The sequence below is a fragment of the Sorex araneus genome, chromosome 5 (genome assembly GCF_027595985.1).
Source record: "Sorex araneus isolate mSorAra2 chromosome 5, mSorAra2.pri, whole genome shotgun sequence".
NCBI classification, from domain to species: Eukaryota; Metazoa; Chordata; class Mammalia; order Eulipotyphla; family Soricidae; genus Sorex; species Sorex araneus.
In genome coordinates, this window is record NC_073306.1 from 23225176 (window position 1) to 23244319 (window position 19144).

Below are 19144 nucleotides of genomic sequence, written 5' to 3' on the forward strand. Positions count from 1 at the left end.
CAAAACACTGGGCCTGGAGCCACAGAGCTCTTACACCCAAGCACTAAACAGTCCAGCACATAACAGCTGGGAATAGCCTCTATTTAAAATTTATTAGGAATTCAAATTCATTGTAGAATGATTTGAAAGTGCAAAAATCAATCTCATGCAGAGGGCACATATGTAACCATGACCACAGTTTGAAATGTTTAGGTCAAGGTTTGTTTTTGGGTCACACCGAGTGGTGCTCAGGGCTGGCTCTGTGCTCCTGGTGGGGCTTAGAGGACCTTATGTGGCACCTGGGATAGAACTACGTTGGCTGCATGTAGGCAAGCACCCTACATGCTGTATTGGTTCTATCATAATTTTTGCTTCTTAAACTTTTATTTGTTCTCGGGCTACACCTGGCAATGCTCAGGGCTTCCTCGTGGCTCTGCACTTAGCACTTATTACTGGTGGTGGTCTGGGGACGATATGGGATGCCAGAGATTGAACCCAGGTGGGCCACGTACAAGGCAAGCACCTTATCCACTGTACTATTACTCTACTATTGCTCTGGCCCCGTTAACATGTTTTAAGCATGGAGAAATTAGTGTTTCTCTTACTATTAAATATACAAAAATTTGAGTATTAATAATTTATATTTGTTCAACTTCCCTATGGATCAACATTATTGCTATTCCCAGTTATGCACGTATATATAAGATATATGTGTTTGTGTGCATATATATCTGTATGTATATGCACACACCACATGGGATAAACACACACCACATGGGACAAAAGGTACTTTTGCGTGTTTGGGTTTGGGGGCCACATTCAGCTGTGCTCAGGTATCAGTGCTGACAGACTCAGCGAACCACGTGGGGTGCTGGGGATAGAATTTGGGTCAGCTGTGTGCAAGGCAAATGCCCTACCCACTGTATTATCTCTCTGGCCCCAATGTGCATACTTAATTTTAATCATTAATTCCTACAAATGGGACTATTAAGCAAAATGTTCTAAGGTCACTGTTAACATACTGCTAGAATGCTCTACAGAAGTGTTGACCAGTTTGAAGTTCCATTTGGTAAGCTTATAAATTTTAAGTCCAGAGAGATAGCTCCACTGCCTGAGTGCATGCGTTGCACTCAGATCCTGCCATCAGATTGTCGTCCTGAACATTGCTGGATGTGGTCCTAAAATTAAAATTAAGACCAAAGCTTCAAACTCCAAACAACTTTGTCCTTACAAAATAGATGTTTATTAAAAAAAAAATTTTTTTTTTCCCCTTTAGATCACATACCTGGCAATGCACAGGAATTACTGCTGGCGGTTCTCGGGGAACTATATGGGATGCTGGGAATTGAACCTGGGTTGGCCACATGGCAAGGCAAATACCCCACCCACTGTGGTATCACTCCAGCCTCTATTAAAAAATGTTAAAGTTGTATATAGAGGGTTGGACTAGTAGTAGTTCGGCGAGTAGGTTATTTCCCTTGCACACAGCACACAGCTAATCTAGCATTTCAATTACCAGCATCCCCTATGATCCCCTGAGTACCACCAGACTCAGAACCTGAACACTGCTGGTGTGGCCAAAAATAAATAAAAGCCGTAGTATATAAAGAATAAAGAACAAAGTATAAAAAATGAATTATCTAATGGACTTCATTCCAACCACTGTTCTTATGCATACATACTCAAAGTTTAATTTTTCAAAAGTAGGCTTTTTGTTACATTTTTTCACACTTGAATTTAACAAAAGGGTACAACACATAAAAGTGAAATAATGTTGAGGTTTAAACTTTTCCCCAAGAGACTCTCATTTATTTCCCATCTTAAAGTTCTCATGTGTTCACTATTACTCCTTTTAAGCTGCTTTACCAACCTAGAACTTTGTTAGGCAACTGTTTTTTTTCCCCCAGTTACGTTTTTACAAAGCACTTGAATACTTGAAGTGTCTGTTCTTTAGTTTTGGGGCCACAGCCAGTGTTCAGTGTTCACTGCATATCTGGTCTCTTTCCTCAAGAGACCAAATGTGCAATGCTGGTGTAAGAACCTTTTATTTTCTGTGCTCACTGGCCCTTCTCGCTTATTTTTCAAAAGACAACTCTGGCTGCATATTAACTTCCTGGCAGTTTACCTGACTTCATTACCTTCTGAAATTACATGAGTAACCAGTATTTCCCAGAGCAAGAGTTACCTCCTCTACCTTGGGTGGGGAACCAGAACTCTTGCGGGCACCTTTGCTTAAAGGTGTTTGATTTCTAGTGTGTGCTGAGTGTTTTTTCCTGAAAAGGGAACAGTGGGATAGAGAAATTTCAGAATTTCTAGGTGACTTGCCTGTTTTCTACATAACTTCTCTGCTTGCATTCATAGAATATTTTAAATTAGTGTCCTGATTATTTCAGAGAATTTTCCTTTTTGTCCTTTGGGTCACACCCAACGATGCTTAGGCATTCCTGGCTGTGCAATCACAAATTACTTCTGGTATTCAGGGGACCATATGGGATGCCAGGGGTTCACTCTGGTCAGTTGCATGCAAGGCAAATGCCCTCCGTGCTGTACTTTATTGCTCTGGCCCCAGAGAATTTTTCTTTTTGACCATTCCTGGCAGTCGGTCCTTGGGACCACTCCTGGAGTGTTCAGGGAACCCTGTAGTCCCAGGGTTCTGGGACAGCATGCACTCTAGTCCAAGTCCTTTAAATTCTCTTCCTACCCCATCATCTGTTTTTAAAGAAAAATAAGCATATATAAACATGTAAGTAGAAGCATTTATATTTTGAGTAGTAGTCTCACAGTTATATTAAAAGTCACCATAGCTCTTAGGAACATCTTTTATTAGCTCACATATCAGTCAGTCATGGAAGAATATGAAACTTAAATATCCCCCAATGTACTTAATATTTCTGCAAAAGTTTTCTGTATCACTTCTCAAACTGAAACCTGTTGGAAGGTCTTCACAGTTACTGCTGGTGTAGTTGGATTATTAAAAAGTTATTTGATTACTTTTCTCTCTTTAAAAGAGGAAAGTTAGATAAATGAAATTTTTAGCAAAGATTTCTATTCCTTGATTATCTGTACCCATTGGAGAGTTCATTTACTTTTCTCTGTATTCTTAGATCAGATTCAAACATTACTTTCAGGGAGGAAAAAAATTACCCATTCTCCTCCAGGAAATCTTTTCTGAGGGGTGAAGCAGAGGAATGACTTGTGCTCAGGGGCCCATGCACTGCCAGAGATTACATGCAAGGCAGCACTTTAACCCCAGCACTCTCTGACCCTTAAGACACTCCCTGGCATAGAATCGTAATGAATTCTACATCTTCAGTAATTACCTAAACATTATCAATTCAGGTCTAGCTAACTATGCTGCACTCCAGCCCTCATTTCCAATTGCCTAGCCTTATCTGGCTGATTGTTGCAAAGTTATTATTCTTTTAGGTGCTGGAGATAGATTCCAAGGGCTCTCACAAACAAGGCCAGCACTCTGTCACGGAGCATTATCCCCAAACTGCTGACTCAACACTTGTTACATTGAACATACCATTTTCATTATCACTGAAACTCAATACCTGCCCCTTGTTTCTTCACACTAAAATCTATGACTGTAAATAGCAATACTATTGTGCAGCAGTTGAGGTCAAGACCGTGATTCGTACTATTCATTCTCCTTCTCAAACTTTCCAGTTTTGTTGTCTTGTTGCTACTGACTAGACTTGGATGTCACTGCTTTAGGAAAAATCTGAACGATACAACCTGGAAATGAAGACTTCTAGGTAAAAAGAAACACTGTATGAGAATCCTATATAATAGGTATTAAATTTTGCTGCTTCTTGAACAAAATCCAGAGGAAATCTTTTTTTTGAATATTTTTTGTTTGGGTGCTGGAAGTTATTCCTGGCTCTGCTGAGGAATTATCACTGGTGGTACTTAAGGGACTATATATGCTGCTGGGGATGAAATTAGGTTGACCATATGCTAACGTCAAGTGCCTTACTTCTTATGTTTTCTCTCCTCCACGCTGTAGCTAATCAGCTTTTATTTCCAGTCAACTACTACTGAAAAAAAAAAAATTCTACTATTGATTTATGCCTGAACCTAACAACAGCAATACAAATCTCAGTTTTCTCAGAATGAAGCAAAACTCTAAAAGTATAGAAAAGTGGGATATGGGTATGTCATATTAATAATGAAAGAATCACTTGGTGACCACATCTCTTGTTCAGTCTTACCCTCCACACTGAAAATTGTATCCTCAAATCTGGGTAAAGTCAAGGTTGGTGCCAAAAGCAGCCCCTCCTCAAATAAGGGGTAACCCTTATTAAGAATAAAAACCTCAGCACGAGAGCTAGGAGGCACTTTGCCATGCAAGCAGCTTTGATCCTAGCACCCCATGTGGTTCATTGAACCCCTCCAGGAGTGATCCCTGAGCACAGAGCCAGGAATAAGCACTGAGCACCGCTGGGTGTGGCCCCAAAACCAATAACAACAAAAAAACCCAATTATAATAACAAGCACCTCACCACCTCTTTCCCTTGAAAAAAAAAAAAAGTGAGAAACTTGGTTAAAAAAGTAGCTGCCTATGGAGTATTTCTTAATTCTTCCACATAGACGCCTTCAATTCAATAGGAAGTCATTTGGATTAAAAACAAACAGAATCCATTATTCATTCCCTCTTCGACTCTTCTTATGGCTTTTCTTAGATCTGAAATGGCAATATTCACAAATCGTTAATAACTCTTGAGAACTGGGTATGCTGAAACTAATGGGAATGGCACCATTATCTACTAAATCTACTTGGTGGTTTTTGTTTCAGGGGAACACAGATAGTATGCTATACCACAGAATACGTAGTACAGAAGTTTCTAAGGAAAGCTTACCAAAATAACTTCTCCAAAGTCCTCAACTGTTAAATGGGTGTTAACATGTCTCCAGAAACCAAAGTTCAAGCCATTACCACCATCCAAAGCTATCATCTTACAAGGAAAAAAAACTTTCAATAATCCTTGGGCAGTAGGCCTATGCTCTTCTGTGAGGGGTTCTTAAATAAACCCATGAAAACAAAATATCTGCGACTGGGACCTCAACTTTTGAATGGGGCAAGATCCTCAAACTACAGGTCAAACTCCATACCTTTCAGGAGACTTTGAATGACTTCTATGTCTATGACTACGGTGATGACCTGAGGAAGAAAAGACCAATGGATGAGTAATAGTTTATATACTACTCTTCTGTCATTTCATCTGCTTTAAATAGGTCTTTCACTGGCTTAATATTTTGCCTTTAACAGGGACACTTAGTGCATCTCTTCGGTTATGTCTATATGTGTGCTCTCTGGTGTGGAAAACCTATTTGCATTCAGGGTTGATTTCACAAACATGTAGTGGTATTTACTATTACTTCATTAGGTCTTATTCTTAAAAATTCAGATGTAAAAACTGAAGGTCATTATCCTTCAAGTGACACAAACTTAAGTGGCAAGATATGAATTCTTAATTTCAAATTCTAAGTCCATTTCCTTTTCTTCTAGGCAATATTATCGCCAGACACTCCCTTTACTGCACTAACTGCTTTATTATAGCAAAAGGCCCAAATACTATACCTGGGGACTTGGAGCGGGATCTATGGCGTCTATCTCGGGATCTGCTTCGGTGACGTCTTGGACTCTTGCTTCGATGCCTTTCTCGTCGAGGGGAGGGACTATGGATACGATTAATCAGACTTACATATCTGCCTGATGATATATTCACAGTAAACCACCCCCCAAACCCCCCCACCCCTGCCCTGCAAATCCCTATCAGAATCACTGCAGGCCTACCTCCTCCTCTTGGGAGATCGACTCCGTCTATGTGGAAGAGAGAGAGAGAGAGAGAGAGCCTTAGCAGGAGCACTGGATATTGTAGACCCCAGTTCTTATCTATTATTCACATTCTGCCATACAACTTTTTAGCATTTCCATTCATCCTGGAATGAACTTGCTCTGGCCAAGTGGATAGTGACATCTGGTGCCACTGCTATAAAACACCTACCCTAAGCTCAAACATCAGAACAAGATGAGTTGCCCCAGTCATCCTAGGTCAAACTTACATTGACTTACTAACTACAAAGTAGATAAATGAATATGACTTACACTAAAAAAAAAAAAACACTGCCTAGGGGCCAGAGCGATAGCACAGCGGGTTTGCCTTGCACGCAGCCAACCCAGGTTCGATCCCCAGCATCCCATTTGGTCCCCCAGCACTGCCAGGAGTAATTCCTGAGTGAAGAGCCAGGAGTAACCCCTGAACATTGCTGGGTGTGACCCAAAAAGCAAAAAACAAACAAACAAACAAACAAAAACACTGCCTATTGGAGACCAGCAAACATAACTGACGGAAGCTAATGAATTACTTATTATTGTCTAGTTCTATGGTTGTGGATAATTTTACAGCAGCTTACACACTGGAAAAACATTCTTCACTGGCCAGCTGGCATTTTCCCCCCAGAAGTCTATTTCTAGGCTACAGCACTTTTTCCCCAAAGCCAGGGCCTCACGTCTGCAAGGCGTGGCACCGAGCCACATGCTCAGTCCTAGGCTGTAGCACTTGAAAGTCTCCCTGGACAGGGACCAGTGAGCTAATACAGTGGGTAAGGGCTTGCGCCACATGTGGCCAACCTGGATTTAATTTCTGAAACAAAATACGGTCCCCTGACCCCCTGCTAGGAATGACCCCTGAACACCAGTGGGAAAAGGTTTGACTAGGTCCTTACCTTCTAGGAGACCTGCTTCTACTCCTCCTGTAACGCAGAGTGGGAGAGCGCCGGGGCTTGTCTAAGTCTCGGTAGCTTCTCCGGCGGTGATCAGGTGATGGGACCCTCTCCAACTGGCAACAAGATAGGAGGTCAGTGATAAGCACAGGATGACAGAGATATCTAGGAACACTGTTCATACTCCTATTTTGTGTCAGTTCTGTCACCTAATTACTTTAAAGCAGTGATTTCAAGGGGGCTAACAAAACACAATTAAACTGAGGGCCAGAGAGAGTGCATTGGTAGCGCACTTGCCTTGCACATGGCCAACCCAGGTTCAATCCCCAGCATTGCACATAAGCACCCTGCCCTGCCAGGAGTGATCTTTGAGTGCAGAGCTAGAAGGAACACTAGGTGCTGCCCAAAACCAAAAATGAAACAAATTAATTCCAGTAATCCCACTATTATTCAAGTGTTACTGCCATTATTCTGGGACTATAGGAGAGTTTAAAAGTTAGATCTTCAATGTGGAAGAAAATTCCTTTAATGGCTCTTAACATTAGGGACAACCAGACTTTTGTTTCATCTTAGGGGAAATGCACACTTCCTACCTACTATATAGTGCGGCTCTATTCCAAGGTGGCAAAACAAGCTCTAGAACTAAGAACTAATTTACAAGATATACAAGAAATTTACAAGAAATACAGGGGAAAACGGACATGTGAATTGTACAGAGACATAACCGGGAAAACTAAAAATATGGATAAAAAAGCCATGACCAAATACGCTACAGTGTTACAAGATGGAAAAAAAATGATGAGAACTGGCAAGATTACAGGATGACTGAAGGGCTGGAGCTGTAAGCAAGGTAGGGCATCTGCTTTGCACATTGCAGACCCAAGTTTGATCCATGACACTCCATACTGTCTCCAAGCACTGCCAAGCGTGACTTCTGAGTACAAAGACAGAAGCAGCCCCTGAGTATTGCTAAGTGGGGCCACAAAAAAACAAATACATGACGGTTGTGATCTGCTTCAAAATAAGTTGGGTGACAGCTGGCCTAGCATAAGTGTTTCTACTTACTTCTATAGTTTTACTAAGGCATAAAGTACAGTTCTAATGATCTGAGTAGAAATTTGGAAATAAAACTATTTCTATCCTCTTCCAAGCTGTAAGCTCCCAGAAGCCTGACCTTCTCATCTTCCTCTTCCTCTTCTTCACTGGATTCCACGTCATCCATGTCTTCTTCCAGAGCACTAACCCGAGGCTCCAACTGCTCAGCTTCCTCTAGCACGTAACGTTTCTGTAGAGAACATTGAGAGTTAGGAGACCTTGCTAACTTCTCTGCATCTTGAAGTGCCAACACTGGGATTGGTAGGTGAACAATGAAGGCAAGAGCTGAGACAGACAATTTGATTCAAACACCAGAATAATGAATGATTTTCAAGCAAGGTCAAGTTTCTTAGTGGACTGGCTGGGTGAGACACCTCAGAGCATTTTCTTGTGCCAAAGACAAAAAAATGTTGGACTGTCCTAACTAGTAACTTTGTTGCTGTTTTGGGGCCACACCTGGTTATGCTCAAGGGTTACTTCTGGCTCTGCACTCAGGTATCACTTCTGGCAGTGCTCAGGGGACCATACGGGATGCTGGGGATCGAGCCTGGCTTGGCCATATGCAAGACAAGTGCCCTACCTGCTGTGCTATTGCTCTACCCCCTTAACTAGTAACTTTTTTTTTTTTTTTTTTGCTTTATGGGTCACACCTGGCAATGCACAGGGGTTACTCCTGGTTCTGCACTCAGGAATCACCCCTGGTTGTGCTCAGAGGACCATATGGGATACTGGGAATCGAACCCGGGTCAGCCACATGCAAGGCAAACGCCCTACCTGCTGTACTATTGCTCCAGCCCCTTAACTAGTAACATTTGTATGCAACTTTGCTCATTCCTTACAAAAATACTATGAAGATCTGGAGAATGAGGAAAGATGCTCCTCAGTGAAGCTACCCCTTGGAAAATTGCTCTACAGTCATGGGACCATTACAATTTGATCTAGGGCCACATTCAGAATCCCTAATGCTCACCAAATTTATATTCAATAATCAAAGTTCTTCCTAAGAATCCTCTTTGCCACTATCAAGACACATCAGAAACCAGATTGTTTACCTATGGGTTGTCTGAAGATTAAAACCAGAACAAAAGGTAGACTTAAGGGTCATTCAAGACATACAAAAAGCCTCTCGTTGAGCACATTCATGGTGATTTACATCAGATTTTGATTCTCAGTTACAGTTAGGCTTGTTTTGTGCTTTTCTAGGTGCAATACAGATACGCTAACTGACTTTGGAACTAACCACTACAACCCCATAGCACTTTAAGCTTTCCTTTTAAAAAATTATATATTTCTACAAGTAACGCAGTTAGGTACAACGATAGTATCATTCTCACAATAGGTTTGTGAGAATTTTGCCCTGTGAGCAGATTCTCAGATTTGAAACCTCACTATATTCATTAAACAAAGCAAAGCAGCTAATACGGAACTGGAGAGCTACACCACATTCATTTTCAGGATTTTAATTTTAGAGAATTGTAACTAGGTCACTGGAAGAAGAGCTGGTCCGCTGCCTGTAAGAGCAGGCATTTCTCAGGATCAGGAAGAAGAGTTAAAGGGTGAAATTGTGTGTTTTTGTATGCAGGACACCAGGTTCTACCCCTGACCACTAATAAGAGCCATCTCTCAGCTTGGAGTAATCTTGCACTGTGTCCATGAACAAAGAAGAGTGAGCTCCATTTATCAAGTCCTTCTATCTAATTGGTTTGCTGCCTTGAGCAAATCTATCTCATCTACTGTTTTCTACTCTGATCACACTTGGGGTTCAGAGACTACTACTGGCCTGTGCTCACAGATCACTCACTCCTGTGATGTGTAGGAAACAATGTGATGCTGGGAACTGAACCCAGGCGTCCTGGATGCAAACATGCACTTGACCCTTTGAGTCACATTGTAAAGCATTTTAAAGCTGAGAAAGAAATAAAAAACCCTATTGATTGTGATGACAGCTCTAAGGGTGTTTATGTATGTATGTATGTCAAAACTTGCCAAACTATATTTAAATGGAGTTTATGTCAGTTACACTTTACTAAAGTGATTTAAAAGAAAAATAGCCTTTTTTTACATGAAATCTCATTCTGAAGTCTAATAAAGAATGCAGAGAAAATGGGAGCTGCTCTCATTCCAAGAGATGTGTTGTTGCTTCTTACTCCTCTTAGTCCTCAAACAGTCCCACAGGGAAGTTTAAAAACCAGTGGTACCAGTTGGCTATGGCCCTAAGGATCACATACTCCATCAGAGCCAGAGATCAAATTCAACCTCACAAACACTACAAAGAAACTCTACCACTAAGTCACATTCCTGACCCAAATGTTTGGTTATTCCTATATAAAAAGAGGCCACACATACTCCTTGGATATCATGGTGAAGGACCATGTAGTCCCAGACATTAAACTCAGGGCTTCACACATGAAAGCTTATGCTTAAGCTATTTCCTTTGCTCACAACCTGTTTTACTGTCTTGATTTTTCTATTTGCCTGCCTATGCAGAAAGAAGGGTAACTGAAAGAGAGATTTTTACCTGTAGCCGAGGCAGAATGATATCACAGACTCTCTCACTGTGTAGTAGTTCATCAATAAACTCATCTACGTGCATCAGTTCAAACTCTGAAAGAAAAACATGATCAAGCAACTTGGGGAAAAACAAAGTAAAAAAATAAAAGAATCTAGATATAAAATATCTAATGAAGTACTTGGCAAAGAAAGCCTGCCCACTCTGCAGCTTCACTTTCCCTGTATAGTCCCTAGCCAAGCTACAGCAACGTTAACTATACAGAAGGTACCATCAAACATGCACTCAAAGCACAGCCCTTCTTCCCTTAGTCTCGTCATCACCTATCCTCATTTATTCTTCTCTATTTACTACTTAGTTTTTGGTTTTTGGGACATACCCAGCAATGCTCATAGCTTACTCCTGGCTCTACACTGGGGGATCATTCCTGGCGGGGCACACGGGACCATAAGAACCTATGCTGATGACAAGCAAGGCAAGTTTCCTACCCAGTGTTATCTCTTCAGCCCCCTATTCATCTTTATTGAGACCATCGATATATTAGCCTCTTCTGTGGGCCTGGGGAAAAAAAAAAACAACGAAGTTCTTTCAATTAGGACAAAACAAAAAAGCAAATAGAAAATAGTCCTGATGGGGCTAGAGATAGCATAGTACAGGGTTTAAGGCGCTTGCCTTGTATGTGGACAATGTTGTTTGATCCCTGGCACTGCATATGGTCCCCTGAACCCCACCGGCAGTGATCCCTCAGGCAGAGAGCCAGGAGTCAGCCTTGAACACTGCTGGAATCAAAAAGGAAAGAAATGGTACTAAACGGTATAGGGGTGATGTGTTCCTGAATAAATCATATAATTCAAGCATTATTTTTCATGGAAACCCATTACTGAATACAAATTGTGAATCTACTATGGCAAATGGGATAGCAATTTTTCACGATTTCTATAATACCATTACCTTAGTCTGGGGGTTCTTAACCATGGATGATTTGCACCCTTTCCCTACTGACTGACACCTACAACAGAATTATCTGGCTCAAACTGTCAACAGAGTAAGAATCCTACCTTAGTTTAAAATAATTGTAAGTAAGCAATTCCATGAAGGTCATAACCATTTCCATGCCCATCTATTTATTTTCAGTACACTGTAAAGTACCTGGCATACGTACAAGTTGGTATTTAATATCTATTTGTTCAATGAACAGTCAATAAAAGCTTAAGGTATAATATCAAATTCCTGGCCTACTTAGTTACTGATATAGAGGGGCAAGGTAAATAATTTTCTACCCTTCTCAGAATAATTAATTACATTACTGGAAACTCACAAAAAGTGAATTTTTGTGCAGGTTTGAAGCTGCCTATCTTGTCTCTCAGTACTTTTCAGCAGGGTTCTTACATTAGGTTGAGTACATTCACCTAAATATTCAGTGGATTTAGAGGAGAGGGCAATATTAAAGAACTGAAGACCTAACACATGGAAAAACTAATTTTGTCTGGGAAGGCTAGGGAAGATTTTCATAGAAAACCTAGGAGTAAACTTTTATTTTTTGATCCTTAAGAGTCACACCTAGAGGTGCTCAAAGGACCAAGTGGTGGTGGTGACAGGGCCTTCTACAGGCAAAGCATGGACTCCAGCCCTCTGAGCACTGCACTGCAAGGCAAGGATTAACATAAGATGCTATTGGAAAGGTTTGTGGACAGGAGCAAACTTGGGTACACAAGGTCAACAGAAAGCTAGTGGTGAAATGGACTGCATGCCAGGAGGGAGACAGAGGGCCTGGATGAAGACAGTGGCAATAGAGATTAAAGAGAGCACTCTTATGTGACAATGTGAAATATTGGGGAAACAAAAACTGGTTCAGGAGCGACAGTATAGATATTTGTCACCATACTCACCCCCATTACGGTTCTGACTCTTGATTTTTCTGTAGTCATTGTAGAGAGGCTCTAAATACTTGTAGCAGTCAATGGCAGTGCCTGTCAGTCTCATGTAAAGTGCACCCAGCATGCGGACATACCTGACAGAGAACAGTGAACAATGGGCTATTCTAAAAAGCTCCTGGGTTTTGTGACTGGCTTGTCATGGCAGTAGTGGGCAAAATAAGTTCCTTCTCTTTGGAAGACGAAAAAGTTGATAATTCAAAGGCATGATGGAGCAGTAGAAAAAAGTAAGAGCCCTGGGTTCAAATTCACATTCTATCCTAGCTGTGGGAACTTGGGACATACTGCTCACTTTTCAGGGTCTATTTAGAGCATCTCTAAGATTAAAATAAATCAACGTGGCTTGTAGGATCATAAAAAAATCAAATAAATCACTGACTTTGTTTTGTTTCTGCTTGGGGGCTAGACTTGGTGGTGCTCAGGGAACCAGATAGGGCCAAGTGCAAGGCAAGCACCCTACCCACTCTACCCCACTAACAGAGGACAAAGTAGGTGAGCACTGAAGCCAAGTGTGCAAAGAACCAAAACTTGATGTGCAACCCCCAGTAAGCACCCGAACCCCAAGTGCATAAGCCTCACAGCCTGCGTGTGACTGCTGGGCATAATGACAGCAACAGTGGGAAAGGAGAGTAGGGAAGAGAATTTTTAAAAAATTATTTTAAGGAGTTCTAGTCAAGATGGTGGCAGCGTAGTGGCAAGCCCTAGGGCTGGCGGAGGGACAGCAGCTCAGTGCTCTGAACAGCTGATGGGGTCATAAAATTTCTGCGTAAGTGAACATGGGCGCCCCTGAGATACCGTCTCAGGGAAAGTGCCATTAAACGAAACTGGCTGACGATGGTGGCAGTGTGGTCGCCAGCAGGCAGAGCTACTGCAGCTCTTGGCCTCTTTAAAAATGATTGAAGGGGCCGGAGTGATAGCACAGCAGGTAGGGGAGGGCGTTTGCCCTGCATGTGGCCAAGCAGTGTTGAATTCCCAGCATCCCATATGGTCCCCTGAGCACCACTGAGTGCAGAGCCAGGAGTAAGTAAACTGCTGAGCATTGCAGGGTGTGACCCAAAAAGAAAAAAAAGTGACTGAAGGGGGGGTTCTTTGGGCCTGACCCAGCACCACTGCTGAGTGTGGGTCCTAGGGTTGGGGGTGGGGGTTGGTGCCCTGGGTTCCCACTGTAGGGCCCAGGTGAAATTTCTCCCCCAGACCAGTCTACACCGCCTGATGCATATTATGGAGGAGGACTCCCCAAACACCAACTATGGAGACTGAGGATGGGGGCATGTGCCCCCTGGTCAGAGTCTGCTGGACTGGTGGCTGCGGTCTGCTTGGAGCACCCAAGCTGTGAACAGTAGCACCCCTGGGCCTGGTCGCTCCAGGGCTGCTGCTGTCATAGTCACTGGGTAGGGGACAACAACAGACAGCAGAGCCACCAGTAGGTCAGCATGGATCTGCAAGTAGAGTGCAATGCCAGCCTGATGGTACCCATCGGGCTTCCTGACACCCCCAAATCACTAGAATGCCTCAGGCTGGAATCCCAACTCAGGGCCAAGTTTTCCAAGAAATTCAACCACCGAAAGTAAGGAACACAGAAGCCAGGCCCACAAACTATCTCAAGCTCAGTCATACAAACTCATTTATTAACTGAGCTCCAGAGAATTAATTTTGGACCCGCACAAGGCTGAAAAACCCAGGGAACACCAGAGCGGGGAGGGTTAGCCCTGTGCCCACCCAAAGAGAGCCCCCGGAAGCCGCTTGCTCCCCAATCCAAAATCACCGCCTCCTTGCCCCTGGCTGGACCCCAACGTCTCAAGACAGATCTCACCAGGATATTAACCTACTGAAAATTCAGGTATGTGAATTCTGTGACTAAAATCTCCAGCCTTCCTCAGAACTGGGATGGACTACCTCCCTTCAGTTCCCTATACTCTCAAAAGCCCTGGCAATCACTCCATGATCCAACTCAAGTGCCACCATGTAAGCTTTTCAAGGGGCCTTGCTTCAGAGACCCATAAATAAATCTCGAAAGAGATCAAAAGTCACAGTTAATCTTGGACCCGTGCAGAGAGCCAACTGAACAACCCAGGGCACAACAGAGGGGAGTTAACCCAGTTCCCGCCAAAACAGAATTCCAGCAGCCACTTGCTCCATGTCCCGGGCCAGACTCCACCATCTCCAGAGGGACCTCACCAAGACATTAATCTGCTGAAAATTCAGGTGCAGATTTTGTGACTGAAATCTCCAGGCTTCTTGAGGTTGGGATGAGCTACCACCGCCCCCCCCATACTTCCAGAAGCCTTGGCAGTCACATCCACACCCCAAAGTCACCACCCAGTTAAAAAAAGCTGCTCCAGCTGTACCTTCCTGATAAAAATACTAAATGCCCTGAACAAACACGATGACTCCTTAGTATTATAAATACAGACTTCTCTGTATTGCAAACCATAATGCACAAAAGGAGAGAGAGAAGGTGGGAGAGAGGGAGGATGAGAGGGAGAGAGAGGAGAGAGAAAGAGGGAGGGAGAGGGAGAGAGAGGGAAGTGGGGGGGATGTGCCCTGGGTTGTTCAGTCAGTTCTGCACGGGTCCAAGATTAACTGTGGCTTTTGATCTCTTTTGAGATTTATGTATGGGTCTCTGAAGCAGGGCCCCTTGAAAAGCTTACATGGTGGGACTTGAGTGGGGAGTGGGGTGGTAGGGGATGGTGGTAGGAAAACTGGGGATCTTGGTGGTGGAAAATGTACACTGGTGGAAAGATGGATGTTGGAACATTGTATGACTGAAATCCAATCATGAGTAACTTTGTAATGGTCAATTAAAAAAAAAAAACCCAAAAAAGAAACCTTTTAAGTACAAAACATACTCATAGACAAACCAGCTTTCACAAACCAGTAATATAGCTAATAGATATATTACTCACTTGAAATCTTCATTTTTTATAAATTCCACAATGATATCCTTCTCGGGCTGGATCTGCAGCATCTTCAATGTCAAACACAGAAAAGGAGTTGGTTTTATGTTGCCTCCATAGACACCACCAACAAACCTTAACTCCATGGCTTTATCAACTACAAGTTCAGCTGAAAAACAAAAACAGGGCATCATAGATTGGTTAGGACTACGATTTTCCTGGTGTGAAGTAGAGAGAGATTATTTCAAGGTTTGATGTTCCTCAATACTTACCAATGGTTTAATTTAGAATAACATGTATTATAAGTAAATTAGTAATAATTGGCAGTATACACTTAGGAACTAGATTTCTCTGCTAAGCATGTCATTTACTCTCTAATAAGTCATGACGTTTCAGTTCTAGCATTGTTCCTGTTTTCAGGCAACAAAAAAAAAGGGGGGGGAGGGCTTAAGAAAGGTTAAGAGAGCACAGCAGGTAGGTTTCCTGCCTTGTATGTGGCTGACCCAGGTTCAATCCCTGGCATCCCATAGGATCTTTGGAGCACCTCCAGGAGTTGATTTCCAAGTGCAGACAGGAGTTACCACTGGGTGTAGTCCCCAAAAAGTAACTAAATAACTAATAAAACAAATAAAAGGCTAAGTGATGTCATTGGACTACAACCAGGAAGTAGCAAAGTTTAGCTTTAAATCAGCAATTTTAACTTCAAGCCCATGTTTGTCACCATCATCTACGGGGGGGGGGGGGGGGGGGGGGGGGGGGGGGGGGAAGTGGCCCGATAAGGAATGAAAAGAAACAGCAAACTCAAAATACTTTTGTAACCTTGAGTAGTCTACTCATGCACAGAATGGGGAAATTAACCTTCCATTGTTTTTGGTTTGGTCTGGTTTCATGGGCCATACCCAGCAGTGCTTAGGTACCTGGCTGTGCTCAGGAAATCATTCCCGGTGGTGTTCTGGGGAACATCTGTAGTATCAGGGCTTGACCCTGAGTCAGCCACGTGCAGCCACAAGCACCTAAACCTCTGTACTCTATCTCTCTGGCCTTCCAGTGTTGCTGTTAAAAATCAAATACCAGCTATGTTAACCTTGGGAAATCACTTCACTTCTCTTTGGTCCTGTCAATTCAAATTTAAATTAAAAGTAAATAACTTAAGGACTATTATAACAGGACAATACTAACTACAATTACTACTATACAAAGCAAATGATCTTAATTACAACAGGAGATAATTTTGTAAATTAGACTTCAAGATTCATTAGGATAAATTCTATTATTCCTTCAACACTGACAATTTACAGCAGGGCAGTTACTAAGTACTTAAAACAATCATTTCCTTGATCTGGGTAGAGGGATTAAAAAAGAGGAACAGGGCTGGGTAATACAGTGGGTAGGACTCTTGCTTTGTATGTGGCTGAAACCTGAGCACCACCAGGAGTGCTCCCTAAGAGCAGAAGCAGGAGTGAGCCCTAAAACACCATTATGTGTGGTCCCCAAAATAAACCAAACAAAAAACAATGACAACAACAACAACAAAAAAAGTGGGACAGGCTAGAGAGAGAATATAGCAGGTAGAATGTTTGTCTTGCACGTAGTTGATCCAGGTTAGATCCCTGCCACCCCCATGACTTCCTGAGCACTCCAGGAATGATTCCTGAACTCAGAGCCTGGAGTAAGCACTGAGCACCACCAGGTCTGGCCCCCAAACAAAAAGAAAGGGACACAATTACAACTCTTAAGAAGTTTACAGTCTGGCAAAGCAAAAACCACAGATAAAATAACTGAAAGGGTGACTGACATGCAACTGGAACACAAAATACAATAAAACTGTAACGAGGGTTCATAGTCTCTCTAGTTTAGAGAAGGGGGAGTTCATCTTGAGCAGAAGGCATGGAGAGGGTGTGACTTTGGGACAAAACATCATGAAGAGATCAAGAATCTACTTTTGGACAAAACTGCCAAGTCTCAGAACTTGAGATCTGGATCCTGAGAAATTATCTGGGCGGGAGAGCTACACTTGAAAGCATTTACATACAGCACATGACTGCGGTTTACATGTAAAGAAAACTATGGAGCGATGGCACAGCGGGTAGGGCGTTTGCCTTGCATGTGGCCAACCCGGGTTCGATTCCTCTGTCTCTCTCGGAGAGCCCGACAAGCTACCCGTGGAGTATTCAATATGCCAAAAACAGTAATAACAAGTCTCAAAATGGAGACGTTACTGATGCCCGCTGGAGCAAATCGAGGAGCAACGGGATGGCAGTGATACAGTGATGGAATGAAAAAATCGTACATAATTCCAAAATTTAATGGCAATTCAGAAAAACAGAAAGAGGTACTCACGGTGGACAGCAGATAGTGAAGGGCAGCAGTGGTGAGCAGTTGAACACCCAGCACTATCAGTCCCACTGATCCACTCAATTCTTTTTCTTTTGGGGGAGGCAACTTAAAGAGGCGCTCCGGCCGCAGAGGCCACTCCGCGGCTATACTCTGGCTGGCAGGTTAGTGCTCACGGCACCAGGTTGGGGTGCTGCTCAGGCCCCAGGAAGGCAATGTCAAGTGGGGGGCGGGGAGGGCAGGTAAGGAACCATGATGAGGGTGCAAGCAAATCTTCCTTTTAAAAACCGCTAACTGTATTAAACGTTTTGCAAGTCGCTGCAAGTTTAAGGTCAGGCATTACCTTCTTATTATTCCCTCCTTTTACAACAGAGATGGTTAAGGTTCACCGAGGAACCAGGACTAAAAAGAATCCGAACGAAGACTGGGAAACTCTCCGGAAAAGTTGTGAGGAACTTACATATTACACCGGGACTCGGAGGAGAAGAAACCGTAACTGGTCTAAATTAAGGGTAACTGACAAAGGGCGATACCTTTGATTTCGAGTGGATCGGCCTTTCGTCAGGGCTTCCAGGTCTGATTTTGACACTAGCTGGAATCGGCAGTTACTAAACATGGAGCGACTCAAAGGCCGCAAGTGAGTAAAACCTTACGAAACGATGTCAGAGCGAACGTCCCCGCGCCCCCAAAGCCTGACTAGACGTCGACGTTTCAGAACTGAATTCCCCGCCACGCTCCCGGTTAGCACCACGGGGCCCCGAGGCGGCCGAGGGGGTCCCCGCGCTCCCGCTCACCCGTGAGCCCGAAGCACTCTTCTTTCCAGTACTTGGACTCGTAGATTCGCGTCCGAATGATCTTCTCCACCAGATACTGAGGGTTGGTGCCATGGATGCTATGCGCATCCTTCACCGTACGGTTCGCCATCTTGGAACTGCTTCCGTCCTAATTTCCGTCGAGCCCTTTAACACGTCACAGCGAGCGAAGAAAGCCGCGGGGATTGAAACAAGCAGCGGCGCGCTCAAGCCACAGCCGGGACGGCCATATTGGAACCGGAAATGCCGCGCCGACGGAACTTCCTTCCGGCGAACTGCGCCTTTGAGTTCCGTCGCACGGGGCCGGGCAAGCCGCGGCATCACGTGACGCAAAGGGGGCGTGCCGGGCGGGCTGGCTCGTGACGAAACGTGGTGACGGCACAGGGGGCGGGGCCGCGGCGTTTGGCGCGAAATTTCCTCTGCCGTCTCTCTCGCGGTTCGTCCTCTCGGGCTGGTGCTGGCGGCCGCCGCCGGGGTTCACAGTCCGGCTCGGGCCGGCTCGCGTCGCTACACCCCGCTGGCCTCTCAGGCGGAGGCGTGGGAGCGGAGGGCTTCCTCCTAGCTCCGGGAAGCTCCGGCGCTCGGTGAGTGTGGCGTCCCTCGCGGGCTGCAGGGGGCCCGAGAGACGGGAGCCGAGGAAGTGCTCTGTTGACCGACTCCCCACTCCCTTTCATTGATTGATTGATTGATTAATTTTCATTTATGGCCATACCCAGCAGATACTCGGGGCGTACTCCCGACTCAGGGATCTCTTTTGGCGGGGCTCCGGGATCGAACCCGGATGGGCCACATGCGAAGGAAAAGAGTCTCAAACGGCTTCATCTCTCCCGCCCCGACCTCGGCCCTGGGTTT

General features: G+C 44.0%; 1 protein-coding gene across 1 annotated transcript; it reads right to left on the reverse strand.

The window, feature by feature from the left end:
• Positions 1-1642: 1642 nt before the first annotated feature.
• Positions 1643-18538, reverse strand: PRPF38A (pre-mRNA processing factor 38A). Its single transcript, XM_055140720.1, has 10 exons — positions 18275-18538; positions 15156-15315; positions 12205-12326; positions 10325-10410; positions 7886-7996; positions 6715-6827; positions 5783-5809; positions 5567-5664; positions 5098-5146; positions 1643-4669 (listed from the first exon to the last, which is right to left on the reverse strand). The coding sequence occupies exons 1-10, from the start codon at positions 18402-18404 to the stop codon at positions 4627-4629; spliced, it is 939 nt and encodes a 312-aa protein (XP_054996695.1). The 5' UTR covers positions 18405-18538; the 3' UTR covers positions 1643-4626.
• Positions 18539-19144: the final 606 nt, after the last annotated feature.

Bases quoted from the DNA above. Each gene is read 5' to 3' on its own strand.
- PRPF38A (XM_055140720.1), bottom strand. From the start codon at position 18,404: ATGGCGAACCGTACGGTGAAGGATGCGCATAGCATCCATGGCACCAAC. The intron at 6,828-7,885 runs GTCAGGCTTCTG...TCTTGTTGCCAG, and splicing joins AGGAAGAGGAAGATGAGAAG to TTGGAGAGGGTCCCATCACC. The intron at 5,810-6,714 runs GTAAGGACCTAG...TCTTCCACATAG, and splicing joins AGAAGCAGGTCTCCTAGAAG to ACGGAGTCGATCTCCCAAGA.